General features: G+C 45.5%; 1 protein-coding gene across 3 annotated transcripts; it reads left to right on the top strand.

The window, feature by feature from the left end:
- On the top strand, nt 1-25,588 carry MAFF (MAF bZIP transcription factor F). 3 transcript variants are annotated; one of them, XM_083573992.1, is made up of 3 exons: nt 1-351; nt 19,277-19,349; nt 21,704-25,588. In XM_083573992.1, exons 2-3 carry the CDS (start codon nt 19,314-19,316, stop codon nt 22,115-22,117), a joined length of 450 nt encoding a protein of 149 aa, XP_083430118.1. In that variant the 5' UTR covers nt 1-351; nt 19,277-19,313; the 3' UTR covers nt 22,118-25,588. The 3 variants fall into 3 exon arrangements, with proteins under 3 accessions (XP_083430118.1, XP_083430119.1, XP_083430120.1); XM_083573993.1 differs by lacking the exon at nt 1-351 and adding an exon at nt 403-778; XM_083573994.1 differs by lacking the exon at nt 1-351 and adding an exon at nt 1,018-1,538.

The following is a 25,588-nucleotide window of genomic DNA, read 5'->3' as shown; positions in this document are numbered from 1 at the left end:
GAAATGCCCAGCACCAAGATGGCAGCTTCCTTTCACCTCTCTCCTGCCTGTGCCCTTCACTAAGATGGGGAGGGAGGGGAAAGAATGATGTCATCGCATGACTGTGTTTTTATGAATGAAAAGAATCCTGTGAGTGAGTAATTCCAGGAAACTCATATTACAACTCAGCAGATCGCAGCGCAGAGCCCAGCTCAGCCCTTCTCCTCGGAAAACAACAACTTCGTTTACAGAAATAAACAAGGAGATTTGGAGAGCCGAATCGGCGAGAAAAACGCGGGGGCTCCCCAAGGAAGGCGAGAAGGGAAGGAGAAGGGCAGCGAACAAAAGGCGGACTCGGGGCGTTCGGGCGAAGTAAGTGGACGGCGCGTTTGCAACTCTGTAGTAGGGAAACTTAGAGACGTCAGAGGACGAGGGGGGGGGTCCCTTTCTGCTTCTGGGCGCCCGGGCGCCTTCCTCGCCGGGGCTCCGGGGCGCCTTGCGCACACCGCGGGCGCACCGAGGCTGACGGCTGGGCGGAAAACCGCGTTTCGTGGCTTTATTTTCGGTGGCGAGGAGTGGCTGCTGGTGTCGATTTCCTCCAGGACACGAGAGCGAGAGCCATTATCCACTCGCGAGGCTCTTTTAGGCAGCGTTTTCTGCCCACGAGCGTAGTTTTCGTCTGTGGGGGGTATGGATAGGAGCCCGATCCAAGAAGGCTGTGGGTTCACCCTCCCCCCGTTTTCTGGGTCTCCGTCTTCGATCCACGCAGTTGCGAGGGAGCCGAGACAGCTGCAAAAAGGCAGGAAATCGCTTAATAACATTGGAGTTACTCATAGTTCATATTAACCATGTGTATGCACGTGCTGCGGCCTTGGTCACATGTAAAGATGTCTGTCTGGCACGGACGTGATCTGGGATCTGATGGTGGGTTTCGGGGTGGCAGGGCGGTCTCCGCCAGAAAATCCTCTGGTTATGTGTAGGTCCGACTTCTGTTTTAGGGTTGTTTACTCTCCCCCCCCACGCCCCCACGCCATACCGCGTAGTTTAAAAAAGCCAGTTATTATTTTCAGAGAACGGCGTCCTGGCTTTGGCGGGCCGGGGGAGACTTGTAGAGGAGGAGGGATTCCCCAAGCAGCTTCCCTGACCCTCCGGAAGGGGGCTGGGAGTCTGGTGACAAGAGGTCAAGGAATGGGAACACGGAGGGGGGCTTTGGGAAACTTCCACAGGAGAGTTTCCAGGTCAGCATTTTTTAAGGACAAAAATAAAACGGGAGTACTCCGGTCTGGAGCAGTGCTGTGTGAATGTTCTCTCTAGAATAAGGCTGGGTGGTTGTGAGTATCCTTTATGCCTGGGGAGTCCTGACTAACTATTTGGGATCAGGAAGGAATCCCGCCCCCCTCGAAAACTGCCGAGATATATATATATAGAGAGAGAGAGAGAGATCACGAAGGAGAAACCTGTGGCCTTCCAGATTTTAAAGAACTCTTAACTCCAGTTCCTATCCACACCAACGGTTAGGGATGATCAAGGTTTTTCCAACAACGGCTGGAGGGCTGCAGGTATGTAAAATATGATATAAAACATTGCCAGTTGTTTGAAAGCAACAAAATGAGGATCTGTTACAAAGCTCAAACAATGTGGGGCGGGGGAGAGAGAGAGAGCAGAAGCAAAACAGCCACGTCAATTTAAAGAATAATTTTGGAACCCAAGAGGCTGCAAGAGAATAATGTGGTTTTCGCCCAGTGCCTCAAAAATGCCAGAGTAGGTGGCAGGTGGGCACCAGGAAACCTGTCTTGCAAACTACACCTACTGATATTCCATCTTCTATGCAACTGTGAAAGAAGCAGGAGTCACTGCCCCCTGTTGCATCTGGCCACCCTACTAGCATCTAGCGTGAGCTTGAGAGTAACCAGTTGTCTATTATTTGACACTAACCACTTTATATTATTTGACTAGCAATTTGATTCTCTTCAGGCATTTTCTTTAAAATATTATTTTTAATCTGTATCCCGTTGTGTAGTCTTGCCACACGCTGCAGAAAAGACCTACCTGAGCCTTTCCAGCCGAGATGGCTACAATTTTTCCAGTGAGTTGGGTGGTGGCTGTACATGTAGGTGACAGATAAAACGCTTCAGAGAAAGAAAAGAGAATAGAAGGTAAAAGAGGGACAGTTGAAACAAGAGGAAAAAACTGTAGGTTGAAAGGCAAAGGTTACCCAATAGATATCATAGTTAGGAAAATTACTAAATCCAGGGGGTGAGAAAACAGGCAAAGATCTCAAAAGATACGATCACTTGTGAGAAAACTGTAAAAACAAGTGAGTCCTGCATTGAAGAGGGTTGGGCTAGATTACTCGTAGGGTCTCTTCCAACTCTACAATTCTTTGATGCTTTGTAATTGTTTCAGTTTTCTTAAGCAATGATACAGTAAACAACAAAACAGACCACCTCCATCTAGGCAGGCAACAAAAATAATGATAATTCCCTGCCTGCTAATTTTTATTTTGATTCATTTAGTATAAAAACAGGAAAACAGCATCATTCAAGGCATATAGTCAGTTGTCAGTTGTTTGGCACATTCAAGTTCAGGGACTCACAGGTCAGAATTTCTAAGACTGTAAGGTGCTTTTAAATAATAATAATAATGATGATGATGATGATGATTTTATTTATACTCGCCCATCAGGGTATAAAAAGTTACCCACTATAAACATAGTGCACATATTTAACATATAAGCGGAAAACTGTATTTTCTGCATTTTATAAAGAGGGTCTGATGTTTGTATATGAATGCCTGCATAGTATATATTTTTTTTAAATGAATATCCAGGAGTAAGTAAGAATAACAATATTTTGAGAGCCCAATTAGCTGTTGCGGTTTTCACAGAAACTTTTGCCACGGACAAGTACTCTGTGGTTCCATCTCTGGCCTGCTATAAACTCTTTGATGCATGTTTATGGCTTCTGAGGAATGTAATTCTCCAACTAATGGCTTGGTCCACAGGCTAGTTATTACTCTGCTTAGGAAATTCTTTCATTAGGCCTACATTTAGTAATGCTTTCTGTGCACAGAAAATCTGGTGCTTATTGTTTCTGAAGATAACGTGTGCTGCACCAGGACTTTGCTAACCTTTTTCTCAGCCACTTTCAAGGTTGGCCAACCCTCTGAAAGCCCCCCAAGCCAACACTGGTCACGCCAAAAGTAACTGTGACCTCTGAACGTGTCCTCCTGCATGCATACACAGATCACATGCAGCTACACTGCAGCAGGTTTCTCTCAAATGCAGGTGGGAAGAGTCCAGGCGAGCTAGAAAGAGGAAAGCATTGGTCAGAGTTGGCTGATATTATCTTTAGCACCATCAAGATATACAGCACTTCAAAGAGAAACAGAAAGATGGGTATCTTTCCCTAGAGAAGCATTTGACAGGGAGGAAGAGGTGAAATGGAACATTCAAGAGGGTGGTGTGTAACTTGTTTTTAGACTCTGTGGGGCAGGTGTGGGGAACCTTTGCCTCTCTCCCCCCATGTTGCTATAAGACACCTCCCATCATCTCTGGCCTTTGGCTGTGCTCGGTCAGGCTGATGGGGGTTGTCATTGAGCAAAATCTGGAAGGCCAAATGTTTGCCACCTCCGCTATTGGGACAGAATAAACCGAGAATACAAAACTTCCTTATTCCAATCCAAACCGTTGGTTGGTCTAAACCAGTGTTGTCTACACACACACACACACACACACACACACACACACACACACTGACTGGCAGCAGCTGTCATTGTTACCTGCAGGTTTTTATTTGGAGATGTTGGGAAATGTACCTCTTGGCCTATGAAACATGTGCTCTGGCCCCACCCCTTTCTCTGCTGAGGGGACTTTCGTGTGCTGTGGTATATATCTGAATGTCTGGGCTTGTTCAGCTGTCACACATTGTTTATTTGCATAACTGCAAATCCTGATGATGACACTTTAACTGTACATGGGCTCCCGTGCATTCATGTGATGCTATACCTGTGGTTCCCCCTCCCCAAGCCAAAGTATTGTTTTGGTTCCCATAACATGAATGAGGAAGGGAAGATGTTGCTGGAATAGGGGACAATTCAAAGGACTTGCCCTTATCTGCTAAACCCTACGCTCCTTAGGAGCTTATAATGTTGCTTCGTTTTTTTAAAAGATGCTGCTCTTTATGACATGAGATTTGTATTTTATTGTGAATTGCCTTGGAGGCTTTGCTGAAAGGTGGTATCTATTAAATAAATAGAAAACTGGCACGTTGATCCTAAGTGCATTTCCTAGATAGGGTGGCCAGATGAAGAAGATAAAAGCTGATGTGCTGAATCCTGCACCTTTAATAGTTGTGTAGAAAAGGGATTTTAGCAGGTGTGATTTGCCATGCTATCCTTAGGGTTGCCATCCCATTCAGATCTACTGGGAAGTAAATGCCATTGAACTTGATGGAGCAGGTTCTGAGTAAACGTGAGTAAATGGGTTGCAGTTTCACCTGCAATCAATGGGGCTCTGTTCCAAGGAAAACTAGGCTGTTAGCATTAGTAGGTTTTTGTTTGGGATGACTGTGACTCATGACATGTGAAAGGTATCAAGTCAAAGGACCAGTTTAGAAGCAGCCTCTCTATCTTGAGTTCAAACTTGAGCTGTCAGATGCTGGATTGATTTTATGTGGTCTCTAGCTGTTACGATAAAAAGAAATGGGATAAATATTGTTTAAGTTATAAAATTTAAAAAAGTTGATTGGAAAATAAGGTGTTAGTTAAAAGGAATGTTAAGAGATTAGGATTTGCTGGATAATCATTTTGAACTAGAAAACAAGAAGGAGAGGTATGAGGAAGTCAAAGAAACATGTTATTGAAAAATTTATATCGAAATTGATCTGTTTTTAATATTTTTCTTTTTTTCTTTTTTTGTTTGTATAAAATTGAAAAATTGAATAAATATTTATAAAAAAACAAACAAACTTGAGCTGTCAGATATAAAGAAGGACAGGACTAGACAGGAATACACAACTATTAAAGGTGCAGGAACCCACTACTATCTCCTCCTCCTCCTCATTATTATTTTTATTTAGATTCATATACCACCCTTCATCACAAGATCTCAGAGCAGTCAGTGACCTGATTCAGATGTCCAGAGTCAGGCTCTCTGGGTGGGTTTGCAAGCTGGCTACTGCTGTCTTGTCTGAAGTTATAGGAAGCAGCTACTTGACTGAAGCCAAGTCGGTCCGGATCTGATCAGTGCCTGGTTGAGTGACTTCCTGTGAACCACTTGTATGCTGCCTTAGACTCCATGATATAAGAAAAGTGGAGCATAAATATAAGAAAGTAAAAAATAAATGAGTGGCTAGCCCCCCATGATGGCTGCAAAAATCTGCACAGACAAAGGTAAAAAAGTATAAATTCATGTGTCCAAATAACAAAAAGGTGAACAGGTAACCTAAAGCAAGACGGATAGCTGAGCCAGCATTTAAATTGCTGGTCTGCAAATTTGAGTTGTGAAGCCAGGGTGTAGCCGGGCTCCCTCTGAGCCTGAGGGACTCGCTGCGATCTTCATTCACCCTAGTGAATCTTTATCATTTTCATTTTACTCTGTCCTGTCTCACATTAATTTTAAATTGACATGGAATTAAGCGGACTAAACTGTATTTCATATGAAAAGGGGAGAAGCATAGAAGGGTGGGAAAACTAATCTTAAAATACCACTCGGGTTCAGAGTTTCCTTTCTCTTCTCTTCTGCCTGCCACAGATAATACGCTAGTATGTGTCAGCCCTCCTCTAATATGTAGCACAAAGACGGGAAACCTGTGTGGTCTTTCAGATGTTTTTGGACTCCAATGCCCATCATCCCCAGCAAGCATGGCCAATGGCCAGGGATTATGGATGAAGAAGTCTAAAAAATATGAAGGACTACAGGTTAGCCACCCCTAAAGGCATGAGACTGTTGCAACACTGGATTCCATCCTAATGGAAAGTGAAAGTTCAGACCGACATAGAGACAGAGATCTTAGCTGCTATCGCTAATGCTGAGCTGGCTTCTTTCAGAGAATAGAAATTAAGCAAATAATTAACTCTTTCTTATAGATTTCTCCATACCACATCACAATATCCTCAAATCACTATGTCCATTTTTTGATTTAGATATAAATTTGGTGCATGGACCATAAAATGTATGGTCTTTTGATCCATAGGTCATAAATTTATATAGCAGCACCTGTTGACCTGGGGCAATCTTGCAATAGTACCAGAGAGACCTAGTAACCCTCATCTCCTAAATTCAGAATTATCAGAATCCTATCAGATACCTGGTTCTCTCTGACCTAAAATCATCTTTAGGTCATAATGAACTAAGGTTATGTTGGCAACAAGTCAACTCTTTTTTTTACTGTTTTTTCTATTTTCTTTTTTCTTCTACTCTGTATTTTTATTGTTTGTTTTCTTTCTCTATTATCTTATTATTTTTGTAAACTCTTTCTTGAAATTTGAATAAAATATAATTAAAAAAAAAACACCAGTAGAATCATAGAATTGTAGAGTTGGGAGGCACCACAAGTGTAATCTAGTGCAGGAATCTTTTTGCGCAATGTGAGACTTGAAGCCATAACCCTGAAATGAAGAGTGTCATGCTGTAATGACTGAGCCAGTCCTCAGACTATCTTTATTTACAGTGGTACCTTGGGTTACATACGCTTCAGGTTACATATGCTTCAGGTTACAGACTCCGCTAACCCAGAAATAGTACCTCGGGTTAAGAACTTTGCTTCAGGATGAGAACAGAAATTGTGCTCTGGCAGCGCGGCGGCAGCAGGAGGCCCCATTAGCTAAAGTGGTGCTTCAGGTTAAGAACAGTTTCAGGTTGAGAACAGACCTCCGGAATGAATTAAGTACTTAACCCGAGGTACCACTGTATTTTGATTTCTCACCTACCCTTTATCAGAAGGTCCCAAGGCTGGTTGCAGAAATAAAACATACAATTACAAAATGAAACAGTTGCAAGCAGAAAAGTTTAAAAACATTTCCATACGTCAAACCATTTCACGTAAAAAAACAGTTAAATATAGTTCCAATACAGATGCAGACTAGGATAAAGAAAGCCACTTGAAAGGCTTGTTTAAAGTTGAAGGTGTTCCGTAGGCACCAGAAAGACAGACAGAGATGGTGCCTGGCTAATGCCCTTTGGAATTATTTTCCATTACATATCATATTCTATAATATAGGCTGATACCAAACAGATCCACATTAGCACTTGATCACATTAATCCATTTGTATCCTCCCTTTTCTCCCACCTCCTTTGTCAACATTTAGATTGGAAGCAGGATCCTGTCTCATTGCACACGCTACTTATGAAAGAGCCATGTACACTGAGTCTGCTCACAAATAACAGATAATTGACACGGGTTCCTTTTCTACCACACTGATTTCATGCAGTGTTGATCTGAGCGAATCCAAGCTTTGGAAAACAGTTTGCAATGTTTTGGCCTCCCTTTGGCATAGTTCCTGACACGGGTAGTTCTTGAAACTTGATGGACGTTGATTTGGAGAACACAGTGGGGAAGGCATTCTGGGTATATAAGGCAGCGCTGGCAAATCTACCTCCCTGCAGATGTTGTTGCACCCCCAATTCCCATCAGCCCCTGCCAGCACAGCCAATGGTCAGGGATTATGGGAGTTGTAGTCTAGCAACATCGGTTATGAAGGGGTTTCAGTAAGTTGCTGCTTGGTGGGGAAAGTGGTAATGTAAACCTTCTGTTTCTTGTTGGCTTAGAAAGCACAACTTGGTGTCCTATGAGGAACTATCTTGAGCATTTGATACTATTATGCTGGAGTTTAGCTGTCTGCAGATGTTTATGCATATGCAATTATAAGCCGCCTCTGCTTTCGAAATAGCATACACAGCATTGAGAAGTATCGGCTCGTTTTGAAGTAGCAACTCTCTAGTGAGGTGAGTAAGCTTCATTAGAAGTTGGGTGCCAGGTCTACGACAGCGCACATCTTGGAATGCTTCACTTAAATTATTGCCATAATAATGATTTGTGCCAGCAGGCCAAATATAAGGACTATCTCCTGCCTTAACTCCTCTAGGTGATGAGTTGGCAGCTCCCAAGTTTGAAAGGCTTTGAAGCTTACGCTGCAAAGTTTACATAGAGACGGTGGTAGGCTCAGTGAACCTGATGCAAAATGGGGTGAGAGTTTTTATTTTGATCTCTGCCGCCACCCACTGAGTTGTCTGGAGCCCCTATGCCAGTTATTGAAGGTGTTGGGTTCTTCTGGAGTTGTGGTTCCACGAGGATTGGTTGCTTATCAGTTGGTATTGCACACTAGGGGGCCAAGTGGAAAAAGAGGACTGGGGACAGCCAAAGCAGCTGCTTTGCATACAAAAGGTCCCAGGTCATCCACAGCGATGCCAGGTATGGCTGGGGAATACTCCATTTCTGAAAACGTGGCAAGCTGCTGTCAATCATTGTGTGGGCGCTAGAAGGGCCAGTCATCTGATTCGGCATAAGGCAGCTTCCTGTGTTCCTAACAGGGCTCTGTCCTCTCTTGCATCTGACCACCATGCTGCATCCATTCCTACTGTCTTGACTTCTAACCCATGAATCTTATTATGCATTTGTGCTGCTATTCCTTAGTCACCCAGTGATGATGTCATTTCTGTGAGTCCCCGTGCAGTTCGATCCTGTGCGCGATTCCTCAGTTGCACGGTGCTCAGTGGGGCTTATTCCCCAATAAATGGGTTTAGGATTGTAGCCTTGGGATTCTAGGCTGTGTGCACACCATACATTTAGAGCACATTAAGGAATGTGCTTTAAATGTATGCCGTGTACACAGCGCATCTCAAAGTAGACCCATTATGATCAGTGACGCTAAGTTAATAATATCCATTATTTTTAATGGGTCTACTCAAATGTTGAATGCAGCACTTAAAGGTCTTTGGGTTGTGCTGTTCTTCTCCACCTTGTCTGCATCTCGCTTTTGCTTTCAAGTTCAATTAACATGCTCTTCGGGGACAGAGAAAAGTACACAGAAATATGCAAATGCCCTGTTGCAAACCATCTCTCAAGCTGCGTTGAGGCCAGCAGTCCCATTGAATTCTATGGAGCTAACTTGGGTTTCAGTCACAGTGCTTCATTGCACAGAGGGTGGCTGATGCATGTACTAAATTGGCAGGTTAAGGTAAACAGATGTTTATATTTCAGAGTAATCCCTTTTCTCTCCTAGCTGTTTGCAGCCTCCTTCCTCAAACATAAGAAGCGTGGAAAGAAGCTGCCCTCCAAAAGAGGGTAGGAGAATGATCACAAGCCCATAGACCTATTTAAATATCCTAACACAGGGTTGCCATATTTCAAGAGGTAAAAATCTGGACACAAAAGGTTGTTGAGCTTTCTTAGGGAAACTGCCAGAGCCTGAACCACAGCCACCCGCATACACACAAATTTTAAAATCCAAGATCCAGTACATTTGCTTTCAAATGTAAAATTGCCCCTGGATTGTAGGACTGCCAAAAGAGGACATGTCCAGGAATTCCCAGACGTATGGCAACCCTATCCTAACATACACCTCTTATTTGTCTTTAGTTTCCTGGTCCTGAGAAGTATAACACCAAGGGCACTCGCTTGCTATAAACCGTTCAGGCTGCTGTGTGCTTCTAAGCCTTTCCAATGAATGGCTTTATTATTTGTTATTCTGTTTACTAGTTAGTTGTATGCAGTCTACCCATCTGTTCTTTATGTCCCAGCGAGGTGAGGAGAGCAGTACTTCCCCCTAGTACTCCTCCCCCTTCCATCTACTCGGCTTGCTTCATGGAATGTGGTTACACAAGTGTCATGGAGACTTGTTGGACATTCCCTATGATGCAATTTGTGATGTCTGGCACAAATCACTGCCCCCCTCTCCGTCACACACACAGTGGCCTGCAGCACTCCGTGAACTTCCTTAAAGATAAATTCTCTCAAGTTCATGAAAAGGTGAGACAATATATATGGGGTGGGGATAGCTGCACTTCTGTTAAATGAGAAGGAAAATGCAGGTTTAAACAGCAGCAGAGGTTTGAGTAAAGTAGGCAGTGTTAGAAATGCAGGTTTATAAGCTACCGGTAAGTGCCAAATAGCTCCTTAAAGCAAGGTATCAGTCACCAAAACGGAATATCTGTTTGCCATTTTTGGGCAAGACGGCTCTAAAGTCTTATTTTTCAAATGATGGACTGACTGTGATTGATTCTTAGTTAAATATCTGTCTAGTTCAGATGACAACCTTGAGCTAGGTTAAGAGTTTGAGAAGTTAAGGAACAGTTGTTCGATCCAAGGACAGTCCCATATATATTGGCCTATTCCGACCTCTTCTTAACGGTGACTGCTCCTGCTCAGGCTGCACAGAAAAAGCAATTCGGTTCCAGAAATTCATTCCAATTCATTCCAAATATAATGGATAGCATTCTACAGGATGGGGTATTAGTGTGTGAAAACAGTCCAGATCCAATGATTCCCAGGCATGCACCTCCAGATGATTGCAAAACAGAGTGATGATCAGTTGGGAATGTAAGGCTTAGACAGTCTTTTAGGTATCCTAGTTTCCAGCTTCAAGCTGAATAGGGCTTTGTATATCAATGCACCTTTGTATATCAATACCTTGCACCTACATTAGTTGCTAATTGAGAGCTAGTGCAATTCTTTCAGCAGTGATGTAACATGACGTTGATATTCCACCCCTGTGAGCTGTTAAGCCACCTTACTTTGTACTAGCTACAACTTTAAGCAACATTATAATCTGCACATTGAACTACATTATAAAGATATCTGAGCCTAGCATTTCCTTTTCCACCCTTCCCTCTCTTTTGTGCTGGAGCACACATTTATTTACACTTTAAAATTGGGGGGGGGGGGGGGCAGAAGGTTGCAGTAAGGATAGCCCAGCCCCTGCAAGAAGCTTCCTCTGCTGCAAGGCTTCTTCTCATCCTTACCCACGGGGATGCAATGTGGTGCTACTATAATATAGGAGTATTTCACAGAGGTTGGAATGTGGTTGTGGTCGGTATTCCTTAGTTGTACAGAAAGGCCCTGACTCTCTCTAGTATTATAGAACTGTTTTTTAAAAAAATTAAAAACCTTAGCATCTGTGTAGCGCTTCAGTGTATGGAACATGCGCTAATTTTCACGAAAACTCTAGGGCAGATCAGTGTCGTCATCCCCATACTGCAGATTGAGGTGGGGAACATGCCTGACAGCACAAATTTTACAAATGTAGAGGTAAAGGTAAAGGGACCCCTGACCATTAGGTCCAGTCATGACCGACTCTGGGGTTGCGGTGCTCATCTCGCTTTATTGGCTGAGGGAGCCGGCGTACAGCTTTCGGTTCATGTGGCCAGCATGAGTAAGCCGCTTCTGGCGAACCAGAGCAGTGCACCAAAACACCATTTACCTTCCCGCTGGAGCAGTACCTATTTATCTACTTGCACTTTGACGTGCTTTTGAACTGCTAGGTTGGCAGGATCAGGGACCGAGCAACGGGAGCTCACCCCGTCGCGGGGATTCGAACCGCCAACCTTCTGATCGGCAAGTCCTAGGCTCTGTGGTTTAACCCACAGCGCCACCCGCGTTGTTCCATGTACATGGAAGTAAATCCCACTGTGTCCAGTGGAGCTTACTCTCTGGTACGTGCATTGAGAATTTCAGCTTGATATTGCCTTACCTATGGCCACCTAGAGAGTTCAGGGGAGGGGATCAAGCAAAGGCTGGCGTCAGGGTCCGCACTGATGGGGGGCTCCGAAGATCCACTCCCCACCCCCATTGTGTGGTGTCTTTCCCTCCCCCTCAGCGACCACTCTTTTTCTGACAAGTGAGCGGATTGTGACAGTGGCAGGAGAGAACAGGTGGTCCCATTGGTGGATAAAGGCCCATGGAGGATGTTTTGCCCAAGCTGTCCAAAATCTGGACACAGCACTGATTGTGAACAGAGGACTTCCTCGTTCAGAGTTTGATTTCAACACTTCACTAGCCAACCACCCCTTGCTTCAGCTCTCGTTTCCAGTCTCCTTTCTTCCTTCTTTTCTTCCCGGTGTGTGGGGTGGGGAGGCTGAACACATGATTCAGTTTGTGTCCTTTCCCCATCTCTGTTCCCTGTTGATTCTGGAAGTATACCTTGGCTGCACCTGACGTACACTAGAGTACCTGACTTTCCTGTACCCAAGGCGTCTCCAATGTGATACCTTCCAAATATTACTGGATTCCCAACTCCCATATTTCCTGGCCATTGGCTGTGCTGATGGGCATCGACGTCCAAAACATCATGGGTGGAGGCGGCACACACCAGATTGGGAAAGGTTGGCTTACCGTGCCGTTTTCTCTGGCACATACAGTGCTCCCATACCTCTGAGTATAAGCCCAGAATAAAAGCCAGGGACGCTCTCTCTGTATTGCAGTCCTTTGAGTGTTTTGTGCTGCTTCCTCTTCCAGAACATCTTGACTCCTCTTCTGTCATTGGCTGGGGAATCTCATCCGTCTTCCATCTGCGCAAACCCTGACACGCCACATCTTCTCGTGTTTTCCTTTACCTGTCCTGGTTTACCTTGTGGCTTGTCCGTCAGCCCTGCTTTGTGCACGGGGGCGGGGGGGGCGGGGGGGGAGCTTGCATGCCTGGCTACTTTGCAGCAGTCCGCTTCAACCTTCGGTACTGGTGGACTGCACAGTGGAGAGGGCAACATGGATGGCCTTAGCAACCTGTTTCTGCTGATTCACAGTGAGCCGGCTTTTCTCCCGCCCACGTTCCTGCTGTCTCTGACCTATCAGTCCTCCTGAAAGGACTCTCCCTCCCTCTCTCCCTCTCTTATTTATTTAGATGGATAGCCAAGCCCGTCTGAAGGGCTTGGGGCAGATAATGATTTAAAAAAGGAGAAAAAAGAAGAAGAAAATATCATTCCTCTTCTGTCTTAATTAACTCTGCAAGTTGAGCCCAAAGAGGACTTTTAACACTTCTGCAAGATTCTCCATCTAGAGGGGTGGTAGGAATTAAGTTCCTGTGGGACAGCCACCCAAAAAAAACTCTCTCTGTGCAAAGATGGTATTGTTCTTAAAAGTGTGTCCTTAGTTTCAGATGGGGAGGAGACTGGCTGTATGCTTCTTTGGGGCTTGTTCATAATTCACAGACAAATGTTGATTTGTTTCCTTTTAAACCACTGTGTTAGCAGCACCCAAGCCTAGGCAGTGTGTATGGAGGTCCTAAATGATGGGTTTATTTATTTATTCACTTATACCCTATTTATGCACCAGCCAAGATGAGGTTTCAAAGCGACTTAAAATTGAATTCGCCCTCAAATGGGTAATAGAAATATTAGAAGTAACTTTACGTGCAGATGGGCGTTCTCAAACTTTGTAGTAGTGACATTCCCTGTTTCAGGGTAAGAGAGGTCCTGGATGAGGCAAATAGAAGGCTGAGCTTTCATTATTAACTCTTGCTGAGCTTTCAGTGTTAACCCTTACCTTTACCAAAGCAGCAAGATGTTCAGAGGGGATACATTACATGCATTTAGGTAGCGGAGGGGGAAAGCTTTGCAAAAATGGCATGGTTCATCCCCAGCCCAGTGATTGATACACATTTCCATGTATTCATTGAAATGGGTAGATGCAAATTTAGAAATAAGTGGTGTTAAATAGAAATAAGTGGTTTAAATAGAAATTTTAAAAAATGCACTTCACTGTAGTGGGGAAGACTGTTACTGAGGCGACCTCTGTGCCTGCTCAGTCTACAGTCCAGGTGCTGCCAACTGTTGAGGGGCGACTTTCAAGGCCCCTGCTCTGTTGTTCTCCTTTTCATAGCTTCATAGAGTTGGAAGGGACCACGGGGGTCATCTAGTCCAACCCCCTGCAAGAATGAATCTTTTGCCCAATGGGGCTTGAGCCTATGGCCCTGAGATTAAGAGTCTCGTGCTCTACTGACTGAGCTATCTAGTGTTCTTTATCGTTTAAACTGGACTTGGGCCAGGCAGCCTTTGAAAGAAAGCACTGTCCTCTCTAAAGTAGGGCACATGGCCACCCTGATCACTTTTTTTTTTTTGTGGGAGGGAAACCCTGGGGTGCCTTGCTAACTATTTCTGTGGCCTGCTTGCCAGTTAATATTGCTCAATCCGGTACAATGAATCCAGAGGATTAAAGAAAACGCACCTAAGCTATAGATTGCCTCCCAAGAGAGGTCCACTTGGCTCTGTGGCGCTTGGCCTTCTGTGGAGTGGCAAAAAGTTGATTTATTTTGGCAGGGCTATGCTTAAAGTGGGAGTGGGGTTTTCCTGTCTGTCCTTCCTTGTTCATTTTATAGAGCGAGGCCCCTATGGGTCCTGGAAAGGAAGAATCCAAAGCAAACTGCCAAATCTAAAGGCCTGCTACATTGGTGTAGCCAAGGGGGGGCAACTGCCCCCTAAATAAAAATAGGTACCAAACTGACATTCTGCCCGCCCCCCAACAAAATTCCTGGCTACGCTCATGGCCTGCTGGGCTGTTGTTAGTGGGGTGGGTTTCATTCAATTTTTTTCAGGTTCCCCTCCTCCACTTCAGTTTTCTTCCTTCCAGGGAAAATAAATAACCCAGCTCCATAACTGACATACATTTCAGCCCCCATGTCAGGGTGTGTTGGTGGAATGAGAGGGCTTTGGATGCAGCAGAACTCCTTCTCCACTGGTGGAGAGGAAAACCTGGTTTTCCTTTTAGCCTATGGGACATTCTTCTCAGAACAACAGGATTGCACCCTGATTTTCTGTTGTTGGTACAGTGGTACCTCGGGTTACAGACGCTTCAGGTTACAGACTCCGCTAACCCAGAAAGTGTACCTCGGGTTAAGAACTTTGCTTCAGGATGAGAATAGAAATTGCGCAGTGGCAGCGGGAGGCCCCATTAGCTAAAGTGATACCTCAGGTTAAGAACAGTTTCAGGTTAAGAACGGACCTCCAGAACGAATTAAGTTCTTAACTCGAGGTACCACTGTACTCTTTTATTTTTGCTGTGAACAGCTTTGAGAGACCCTGGGCTGGAAGGCATGGTAAAGATGTCTTCCGATTTCTCTTGCAGCTGTACTCCCAGTGGAACTACTTCAACACAAGGATATAATCATAGATAAATAGAATTGTAGAGTTGAAAGGGACTCTAGTCTAGTCCAGGGTTTCCCAAACTTGGGTCTCCTGTTGTTGGACTACAACTCTCATCATCCCTAGCCAGCAGGACCAGTGCTCAGGGATGATGGGAATTGTAGTCCAAAAACACCTGGGGACCCAAGTTTGGGAAACCCTGATCTAGTCCAGCCTCCTACAATGCAGGAATCTCAACTATAGCATCCGTGACAGAAAGCCATCCAACCTCTGCTTAAAGACCTCCAGTGAAGGAGAGTCCACCACCTTCTGATGGAGTCCGTTCCATGGTTGAACAGCTCTTGCCATCAGAAAGTTCTTTCTGATGTTTACTTGGAATCTCCTTTCTTGTAACTTGAATTCGTTGGTTTGGGTCCTACACTCCGGAGCAGGAGAAAACAAGCTTTCTGCATCTTAGTGTGATGTTTTGCCCCCACAGGTTGCTACTGAGTGGTGCAGATCCATAACCTTGTTTTTGTTTTCTTTTAAGGTGTGTTGTGGCCTGGTTTGCATGTAGTGTTAAGCCACAAGTTTCCCCACAAACAAACAAACCAGCCTCCTTTGTAGTTTGGCAAGTGTCTGGGGTGAGATGGTGAAACGAACTCTAGTTAGGGAAGGGTGCTGGTTTCACACCTAACACCATCCCATAGTTAAAACAAACCAAGGTTCGTAATGTATGTGGGATGTATGTATATGTACTGGAGAGGATAGCTGTATTTAACAAAGGAAATTAAGTAAGAGGCTTGCAGAATGCCTGGGACTCATAGGAAGGAAGAATATTCTTCAGTATGCATGCAGCTGACTGGCACAAGAAGGGGAATGTCCAGCCCCTAAAGCGTTAAAGATGAAAAATATTTAAAGTATGACATTAGCAAGGGAGTTGTGTCACGGGGCACATGCACCGTCCAGAAAAGGGGAAAGGTGCCTGGGACTCCAGCAACAAATGAGTTACAATGTGCAATGGTTAGATGAAATGATTGCCCAAGAAGGTCTTTATAGAGTCACTTCTTTTTCGATATGCTTTATTGAACCAGCAGCATAATCGGGCCTATTTAGCTATACCTGGATAGCTTCGTGCCTGCTGCGTGCTGGGGATACTGGCAGGAAATGTATTAGCTCATGGTTCCCCTCTGCCTCCCATCTTGAATGTCATTTGACTGTACAGACAGGTACTGTTTGTCCTCCCATGGAAACACGGCTGCCCTGAGGGTTGAAAATGGTGACTGACTAAGCTGCGGCAACAGAAGCCAAACAAAATGAGTGTATTTTCTGCTCACTGAGCTGAAGCTGCTGAGTGCATGTGTGGCTAGGTTTCTATTCCTAGAAGAAACTCTGGCCTGGTTCTGGAGGGGCAGGTTAGCAGTGCCCCAATCCAAGCTGGCATTGTGGGGATCTTCTGCCTTCCTCAAACAGGAGGTCCTGTTTGTTCTCCAAGACTTGGGAACCTGCTGTTTCTCTAGCTGCTGGGCCTGTGCCCATTGCCGTTGCATCTGTCCCCAGTCTCCTGTCTAGGCATGTCTCAGTATGAGCAAAACAAACAGACTTGAGTAACTTTTTCCCTCCTTTACCTCCTCCTCTCATTCTACGGGGAATATACATCTGGCTGTTTCTCCGGCCAGGGATCTTCCACAAATACATTTGGGCCCTAACCGTGTGTGTGTGTGTGTGTCTGTTTTGTGTGGTGAACATGACTCTTAGGAAAATTACTGCGGATTTGAAAGAACGCCACGCCTGAACTTCTGCCTCAGGTTTCATTCCTGGGGCTTTGATGCTCCTGTGAGGGAATGTGTATAAAAATCCTGCAAAAATAAATTGCTGACCTCAGGTGCCGAAGCTGACATGACTAAATTTGACCTGACTGAATTTGCCCTTTCTTTGGGATCAAGGAAGTAGAGCTCCCATCAAGTTTTAGAAAGAGAGGCAAGGCGGATCTTACTTTGTGCTTTTCTCTTTCCACACAAACACCCAAATTATGCGCTTAGAATAAATTCAGGCTTCATTGGTCTGTTTCTGGAGTCCCCTTCCCTTTAGAAGGGAATCAACAGTACTCAGCCAGCATGTTGGAAATTGCTTGATTTTCATAGGCTTCTGGAGCAGTAGGATAAATGGGAATTTTTTTGTGGTGCCTGTTTGGATCTAATTGTCCCTATCCCCAAAGGCTCAAAATGCATGACAGTTAAAAAAGAAAATAGCCTGCTCTTAAATGAAGTCCTTGCTGATCTCTAGCACCTTTAAAAAAAATGCTTTTATTCTCTCCTCTTCAAAAAAATAGTTCAGGGCCATGGGCATGGTTTCCTTCCATTTACCTTCCCAACAACCCTGTGAGGTTAGGTTTGCCATATAAATGTGAGGTTAGGCTAAAATATTAACTGGCCCTAGGTGAGCGAGGGCTAAGCAAAGATTATGAACTCTGGCTTCCCCAGTCCAGTATTTGTACATAGCAAGGTTTGGGCTCACATGCCTGATGGGGATAGCTTTCCAGTCTTCTGCATTGAGAATGGGAAATCTGTAGCCCCACAGATGCTTTGAACAGGCACCTTGTACCCACAGATAGCTGCTGGTGCTGTGGTACCTCGGGGCAGTGCTGAAACGTATGATCTGGCCATGCCCTATAGTGGCGCTGATTTGGATGGAAGTTGTTGTCAGTATAAACTTGGACCTGGGAAAATCCCTAAAATTCTCAGGTGCCCATGGTACACTTAGTTATATTCCAACATTGTGCGCCTTGACAGAAGGGCAGTATAGTTGGACTTTGCACGTCCTGTCGGTGGCCAAAAGGCTAGTTAGTGTTGCAATGCTGGGAGGGAATTGCGTTTCCTCCCCTGATTGCCCAGTGGTTGGAAGACTTATCTGCTCTTGCAGCATATGCGAAAGCTACCCTCAGCAAGTGGCGCAAAGAGGAATAAACACTCCAGCATTTGGGGTCTGTACTGCTGCAGCCTGTTCCTCGCCCACCAAACTCCCTTTTAGTTTTGCTCTGGTGGCATAAACTTTTAATTGTATGACACTGCAGTACAAATTGCTATTATCCTTTTATTGTTTCTCTTGGTTGATTGTCTTGTTAAGGGGAAACAAGAACCAATAAAATATTAACAGGTGTTTTTGCTTTGCTTTTAAGGGTGAATAGATCCAGCCAATGGGCACTGCTGAGGGAGCTGGGTCTAATAATAATAATAATAATAATAATAATAATAATAATAATAATGGGGTCCAGGACAGACAGCAGCAGCGGGGCCTTGCCAGGGTTGTCATGGTAGCTGGTGAAGGGTGCCAACCGCCCTTTTTGCTGCAAAATCTTTTAACAAGAAATTCTTCAGGCTACCGGTGCCAACGCAAAGGCGTCTGCCAGTGGATGTAACTGAGATAGTCCTTTTGCGTAGTGAAACAGCTGGTCCCAAAAATGCACAGACACCTGATTGCAGGCAGAGCTGCTTAATGCCTGTTCCCCTAAGGAGAGCAGATCTGTACTTGGGGGATGTGGGGATTCTTGCTTATTAGGTACCGGCCGCCAAGCGGCCTGAATTCCTCTGCTGTGCACGTAAAAAGATATTGTGTTGATTCTCTCTCCCTGGTGGCTTTCTAGGCACTGTGGCATGTCAGAGACACACCCGCCAGCTGGCTCCCCACCGTTCTGTTTCCTCCCTCTCAGGAAATGTTTGCCCTTGTGCAGTTTCCGGTAGCTGCAGGACATGCCCAGTGTAGAGACGCTATTGCGGGGTGTGTGTGTGTGTGTGTGTGTGTGTGTGTGTGTGTGTGTGTGTAGCTTTTTGGGTAGGTAGGTGGGCTAGTGTGTGAGCATCAGAAAACCAGAACAGATTTTTTAAAACACACAAACACACACACACACACACCAACAAGCATGACTCATTCTGGCACTGGGTCAGCAATCTGGTATCTCTCCTTTGCTCTACTGGACCAAAGAATTGTGGAACATTAGAAGAATCCTTCCACCCCCCCCCATGGATGGTTTTCTTAGGGAAGAATCCAAGTGTCTGTTCTGTGCCTGTGCATTTGGCACGGCGGCTAGTGGAGGATGGGGTTGGGAGACCCAAGCAGGGCAAAAAGGAAGGGGTACGTTTGTGTGGCAGATGTTGCCTCTCTCCACCCACCAGAGAGCACAAAATGCAGAGGTGGATAGAGATCACAGGCTTATTTTTATTTTATTTTTCTGTTCTGCTCAATTACAGACTCTTTTCCCGGGGATCGGTGGGAGCACGACGTAAAATGTCATCTGACAGCTTGTCGAGCAAAGCCCTAAAGGTAAGAGTCACTCTGCACCGAAGAACATGCTTCTCCCAGCCCTTGTTTTCATAGATCTCTAGATCAGGACAAAGTCAGGCCTGGATGGGAGGGTGAGAGAGGCTGATCCATCCCATAACTGTGGGCCAGTGTGGGAGACTGGTCATTATGCAGGTGAGCAACTGTCCATATGTTTAAATGGAAAACCTGGCCCCATTTGGAACAATTCAGAAATATGCAAAAGCACCTTTGCCCAGCATTTCTGCTGTGTATTTTCTGTAGCTTTCCCCCACCTCCTCCTTTACTCTCCCCTGCCTTCCACTTTCCCTCTTTTCTCTGGGCCCTCCATTTCTTATTTGACAACTCTGCTTCCTCTATTATTGCCCACTTTTTCCTGTCCTACTCCCCGAATGTTCGGAGCCAGTAAATATACGTGCAGAAGTTAGTGTGTGGAATTAGACTTTCTCCCCTCCCACCAGCAAACAGGCACAGGAGGATCCTGAGAATCTGGACTTCCTTAAGCTTTTTGAGAAACGCGAGTTTCTAATCCTCATGGTGGGCAAAAATATGTTTTGGAAAGTGGCAGCAGACAGTGTCTGCAAAAGATTCCAGTCTGGGTGGAGCCGAAAGGGGAAGGATATTCTGTGCTCTTCCTCTGGTACTTTTCCTCTGAGGGTGTGATCGCACTACATTTTGTTTTGTTCAACACGATCTGCCTTTTGCTACCAGTTTGTGCTGCATCTGCCTTTTACATGCAGTTTGTGCTGCATGTGCTCACCTTGCCTGTTGTATCGGAGTCCCTCCGTATTTTCTTTCTTGGTAACATCGGTCTGATGTGACACCTTGGCCCCATGTTCCTTAAACCGTGCCAGGGCCTTCCCCACCCCAGCCCCATATATAGAGTTAAAGGGCTTCCCCTTGCACACAACTTGACCCAAGTTGTACAAGAAGTTAGCTTAGGAACCGGAAGGAAAAGGAATGTCTTAACTGGAAATTATAACACTTGTTTTCCCACTTGCCGGGACTATAATGGAAGGGGAAGCTGAGCAAGCCGGTTTCCTGAGAGATTTCTCGCGAAACAGCCTGTAGGGGTGTGTGGTAGGTGAGCACACCCGTGATGTTTGAGGAAACGAAACAATAATAATAAAGCAGTGTTGAGCAATTGGTGTTATTTGTCAAGAGGCCTTGAGGCTGAGCAGGTATTGAAAATAGAGACACTGGATTCCTTATCTTGTCCAGGTGTCCCTTCCTAATGCTAGCCATCAGTGGCCTGAGTTTTACCGCTTCTTGTTTTGGTACACCACTTCTCTATTCAAAACAACACTACTATAAATCTTTTTTTGGTTCACTGTAATTGCCTTGAGGTTTCGTGTGGTTTCAAGGGGTGCGGAACTGAAGCTTGTAGGTTAAGGCAGCCAGGGAGTGGGGGGCACTCTACAAGGTGATGTTCCTGTTTTAATTGTCTCACGCCTCAAAGTGTGCTGGATATCAGATTATAGAAAGCCTCTGCTACACCTGTTGCACCAGTTACTGATTTGTTATGCTAATCATTTCAAAGTCACTGAGTTGAATCCAGACTAAGTTAGTCATACTTTCAATCTCATTGACTAGTCCCGCTGAAAGCAATGGGATAAATTAGTCACGAGTCACTTGTAAGTCCTATGGACTTTGATGGAACTAAAGCATAGATGTGCAGAGTCAGATCCGGACCAAGTTCAGTACTTTGAGTTAATTTTAAAAACACACCCATATTTTAGACATAATTTGTGAGCACTCTTGATTATCTGTTGGAAGTACAGTGGTGCCTCGGGTTACAGATGCATCAGGTTACAGATGCTTCAGGTTACAGACACTGCTAACCCAGAAATAAGAACTTTGCTTCAGGATGAGAATAGAAATTGTGTGGCGGCAGTGGGAGGCCCCATTAGCTAAAGTGGTACCTCAGGTTAAGAACAGTTTCAGGTTAAGAACGAACCTCCAGAATGAATTAAGTACTTAACCTGAGGTACCACTGTATGTGTCATTACCACAGAGCTGTGGAACCTGTGGTCCTGTCGAGGTGTGGTAGTTAAAAACGACACCTCCCATCATCCCTGACTATTGGCCATTCTGCCTGGTGCTGATGGGAGCTGTAGTCTAACAACATCTGGAGGGCCACAGGTTCGACATCCCCAAATAAACATAATGTATGCATTTTATAATGTGCATCACAACTGTCAGAGCACTTGGGTTTCCTTGGTGCAGAACGTTACCAGACCTGCTCAGCTTCCTCCTTGGCTTCTTGCCTTTCTGAGCTGCTCTCCCTCACCTCACGTCCCTTTTTCCTGAGTTTTTCTGATGCTCGATACTCACCTGCTCCTTCTGCTCACCAACAGATCAAACGGGAAATGGGCGAGAACACGCCACACCTTTCCGACGAAGAACTAATGGGTTTGTCGGTGCGAGAACTGAACCACCACCTGCGGGGCCTGTCCAAGGAGGAGGTAGCGCGGCTGAAGCAGCGCCGGCGCACGCTGAAGAACCGTGGCTACGCGGCCAGCTGCCGGGTCAAGCGGGTGTGTCAGAAGGAGGAGCTGCAGAAGCAGAAGACAGAGCTGGAGAGGGAGGTGGATAAGCTAGCGAGGGAGAACGCCGCCATGCGCCTTGAGCTCGACGCCTTGCGCGGCAAATACGAGGCGCTGCAGGGCTTCGCCCGCACAGTCACCGCACACGGCACTACTGGCAAGGTGGCCACTGCCAGCGTCATCACCATCGTCAAATCTGGCTCCAACCAGGCCACATACTCCTAGTGTCCGTAAGCCCGTGTCGCGAACTGAGTCCTGTTGCCATGCCTCTGCCCAGCTCTCACCTAGAATGGCTGTAGCTGCACTGGCCCCTCCCCCTTCTTCTACTTTTCTTCTGCCATCCAAAGGAGACAGAATCAACTTGAAGACGAAACGGCTGAATGTTGAACTTCCTCCTCTGTCCCTTAACCTTCATGAGGAGAGGGTGGGAAGGTGGTGCCCGACTTGCGTAATTAACTGTTGATGTTTATCCGTGGATTGAAATGCAGTGGCCAGTTATCCCCTTTTTCCTCTCTCCCCCTCCCCCGTTTTATGTTTGCCAGGTTTTTCTCCTCTTGCCTTTCTGCGTACCCTTGCCCCCAGCTGATGCAATGGGGTGGGCCTAGAGAGGGCTTCCCTGCTATAAGCTGGGAACACAGACTCGGAGAACCTTTCGGTTGCAAGGGTTAACAAAAGGGAAATAACCTTCCTGTGAGAGGGCAAACTAGCTAGAAGCCGCCATGTTGTCGGTGAGAGCTGCCGCTGCAGGAACCATCCAGGATGAAACAAGGTTCTGGAACCCTTGTCAACTCACCTTTCTCATCCTGGCCCTGTGTTTGTCTGTGTTGTCACTCTGCCTTTCCTCTTCATTGTATCTCACAGCCATGCACCCTTTGGCTCAGATCTCTTCAATTTGTGGGTGTGGTTTGAACCGGCTGTAGCAAGAGCAGCCCTAATTAGACCTGGGCCTTTGGTAAGTGGGCAGGCTCAATAACAATAAAGAGGGAACTAATTGCAGCAAGGGACAAAGAAGGAAATTATTGCTGTACGGTCGTACGAACGATCTGAGGAAGGGGTCACTGAGGTACATGCCGAGAAGACTAGGTCAGTTGCTGGTATCCCACTCTAGCATAGCATGCTAGAATACAGCGCACCACAGTGATTTGAAAAGGCATCCACTGTCTCCAGCTGTGCAGGTGTGCGTGACGCTAGTTCATGGGACACTACGTTGTAACGGTGCTCTTGGGCTGAGATTGCAAGATCTCTGACGTAGAGTGGAAGCAACGTCCTAAAGAGAGGGAGAGCAAGCTAGGAGAAGGTGAGGAGGGGAGTGATGGGGCGAGGCAGGAGAATGAAGGGTAAAGCACGTGAAATAGTTGAGATGGGGAAGGGGAAACAGGATTATAACTGAAATCCTGGGAAAGCCATTTGGTTCTAGAGTGAATAGTTTGCAGAGGCATCGCTTTGGTGGCCTGTTGCCCAATTTTGCGGTATTCCTGCTGAGTGAGGGGTATGATAATTTGGGGACAAAGAGGAGGCAGTCAGAAAGAAACCCCAGCATGATCTGCAAAGTGTGTCTTTATTATACTAAATCAACCTGTGTGAAAATAAATAGCAGATGAGGTATTGCGAGGAGAGAAACTTCCATATTTACTCTCCATCTTCCCTGTGTAGTGTGAAAAACTAGGCCCAGAGCATCAGGAAATAATTAAACATCATCGTTACAAAAATTGAAAAGCATCTACTTTCAGGGGAATTTAATTATGCAGAGGACTGGCCCAGCCCCAAAGTCAGGAGGATTCTGCAGCAGGGATGGGGAACCTGTGGCCCTTCATCTCTTGTTGGGTTGCAACTCCCATTGTCCTTGCCCTTTGCTCATGTTGGCTGAAGTTGGTGGGAGAAGCAGCCGAACAACAGCTGGAGAGGCGTCAGTTCCACTTCCCCAACCTAGACTAAAAGAAAACCCTATGAACCCCTTTGTGCTCTCTGTAAACAAGTGGGGGAATGTCCATTCACTCTGGTGGAGGAAGGAGAAGAAACTGCACATAGGAACACTCATCAAACAGGAATGAGTGTTCTCTGGCCTGCATCCCCCTTCTATTTGCTCCATTCAGTTGTATGGAAGAGGGGAGGGGGCACTGCAACTGGTGCAGGGAGGGGAGGGTGCAGAAGAAACATGATTTCCTCAGCCCTGTGCAAGCCAGTAAATGTATATGGAAAGATTAATTTGCACACAGGGCAGTTTAAAATAGCTTAAAGCAATCCTGGCTACACAAACCAAAACTGAGAGCTCCACACCAAGAGCAATTTCTGCCCTAATAAACTACGCAGATAAAGGTTGGTTGGAGAAACTGAGGTGAAGGGGAAGCTGAGCTTTGCTCGGAGGAATTAAGAGCTGCTCACAATATTTATCCCAGCATCCTTTTAAGGGTGCAATCCTGGGGGTTGATGGGAGTTTGATTCCAAGGTTTATTTGGAGGGCATGACATTGGTTAGCCTGATACTAGATGCCCAATTCACCCGGGAGAATAAGCCCCACCAAACTCAGTAGGACTTCCTTCTGAATGGACACACATAAGGTGGCACTGTAAATAAGGCTGATTAGCAAAAGTTATGCATTGCTGACCAGTCAGCATTTGAGTGAGTTTAAATGTCCCTCTAGATTACTGCTCTTCCACTGGGAATGAGCAGTGGTGCCATAAGAAGCCCAGCAGAGGCTCAGTTTAAATGTGATGCTAAGTGGGTTTTAAAAATATATGCTGAGCCAGGCTTCAATAAAGCTGCTGTTCCCTTTAAACCAGGTTTGGGATGGAATTCGTGGGCCAGATGTGGCACAGAGATGTGCTAATGGTGCATGCAGGAACCAGCACCCGATTAAAGCATAATATTCACCTCTAATCCACCGGAGGAAATCGGTTTTGGTCCATCACCATCAACTTTATAATCGGACTAGAATTTTGGCCCAAGCTGGGAGCGTAAGAGGGGGGGAAAGGAAACGTACACCACCTACAATCTCACCAGCCCTGGAATGCTAGGTTCACCACCTCGTTGATAATGTTAAGATGTTGGCAAGGAAACAAGTCAGGGTTGGCTTGAGTGCAGGTAGCCATGAAAGGACATGGAGGGTTAGATTAGATGAGTCTTGAAGGTACCTTCCACCCTTAAATATATATGCTAATATAGGAACCAGTGAGTATTTGTGGGCAGTCACTTCCAGGCATGTACCACAGTGACTTATTTATATGGCAAACAATTGACCCTTTGATTTCTTTAGACATATGGTTGGGTTCACCCATCCTGCAGCTTACAGTGACATCACATCCCCCTCCATGATGGAATCAGCTTCCAAACCAGTGTTGTCTGTCTATCCGTCCGTCCATCCTCCCCCTCCACCCTGTGATGATGCTTATGGGGGTTCCCTATTTAGCATTTCCCCTACCCCTGTTTCCTTTTGTTCCTACCTGTGATTTATTTATTGCACGAATATAAGTTATTTTTCACGTCCTTTATGCCATTCCGCCTTGTGGCACGGCCAGGATGTTGGTACAGAGCCGTACTTTATATTTTATATATGCAAATCACATTTTATCTTCTATAGAGCAAGAAAAGTACTTATTTATTTTCTGACTTACAGTAAGTGTCCTGCCAGACTCCTCTGTATTTTGTAGACTTTACAAATAAAGCCAGATTTTTTTTTCAAAACGGAGAAACTAAAAA

The sequence above is a fragment of the Podarcis filfolensis genome, assembly GCF_964270895.1.
Source record: "Podarcis filfolensis genome assembly, chromosome: 10".
Lineage (NCBI taxonomy): Eukaryota > Metazoa > Chordata > Lepidosauria > Squamata > Lacertidae > Podarcis > Podarcis filfolensis.
Note: the sequence above shows the minus strand (reverse complement) of the source record. Positions and strands in the feature narration are given on the sequence as shown.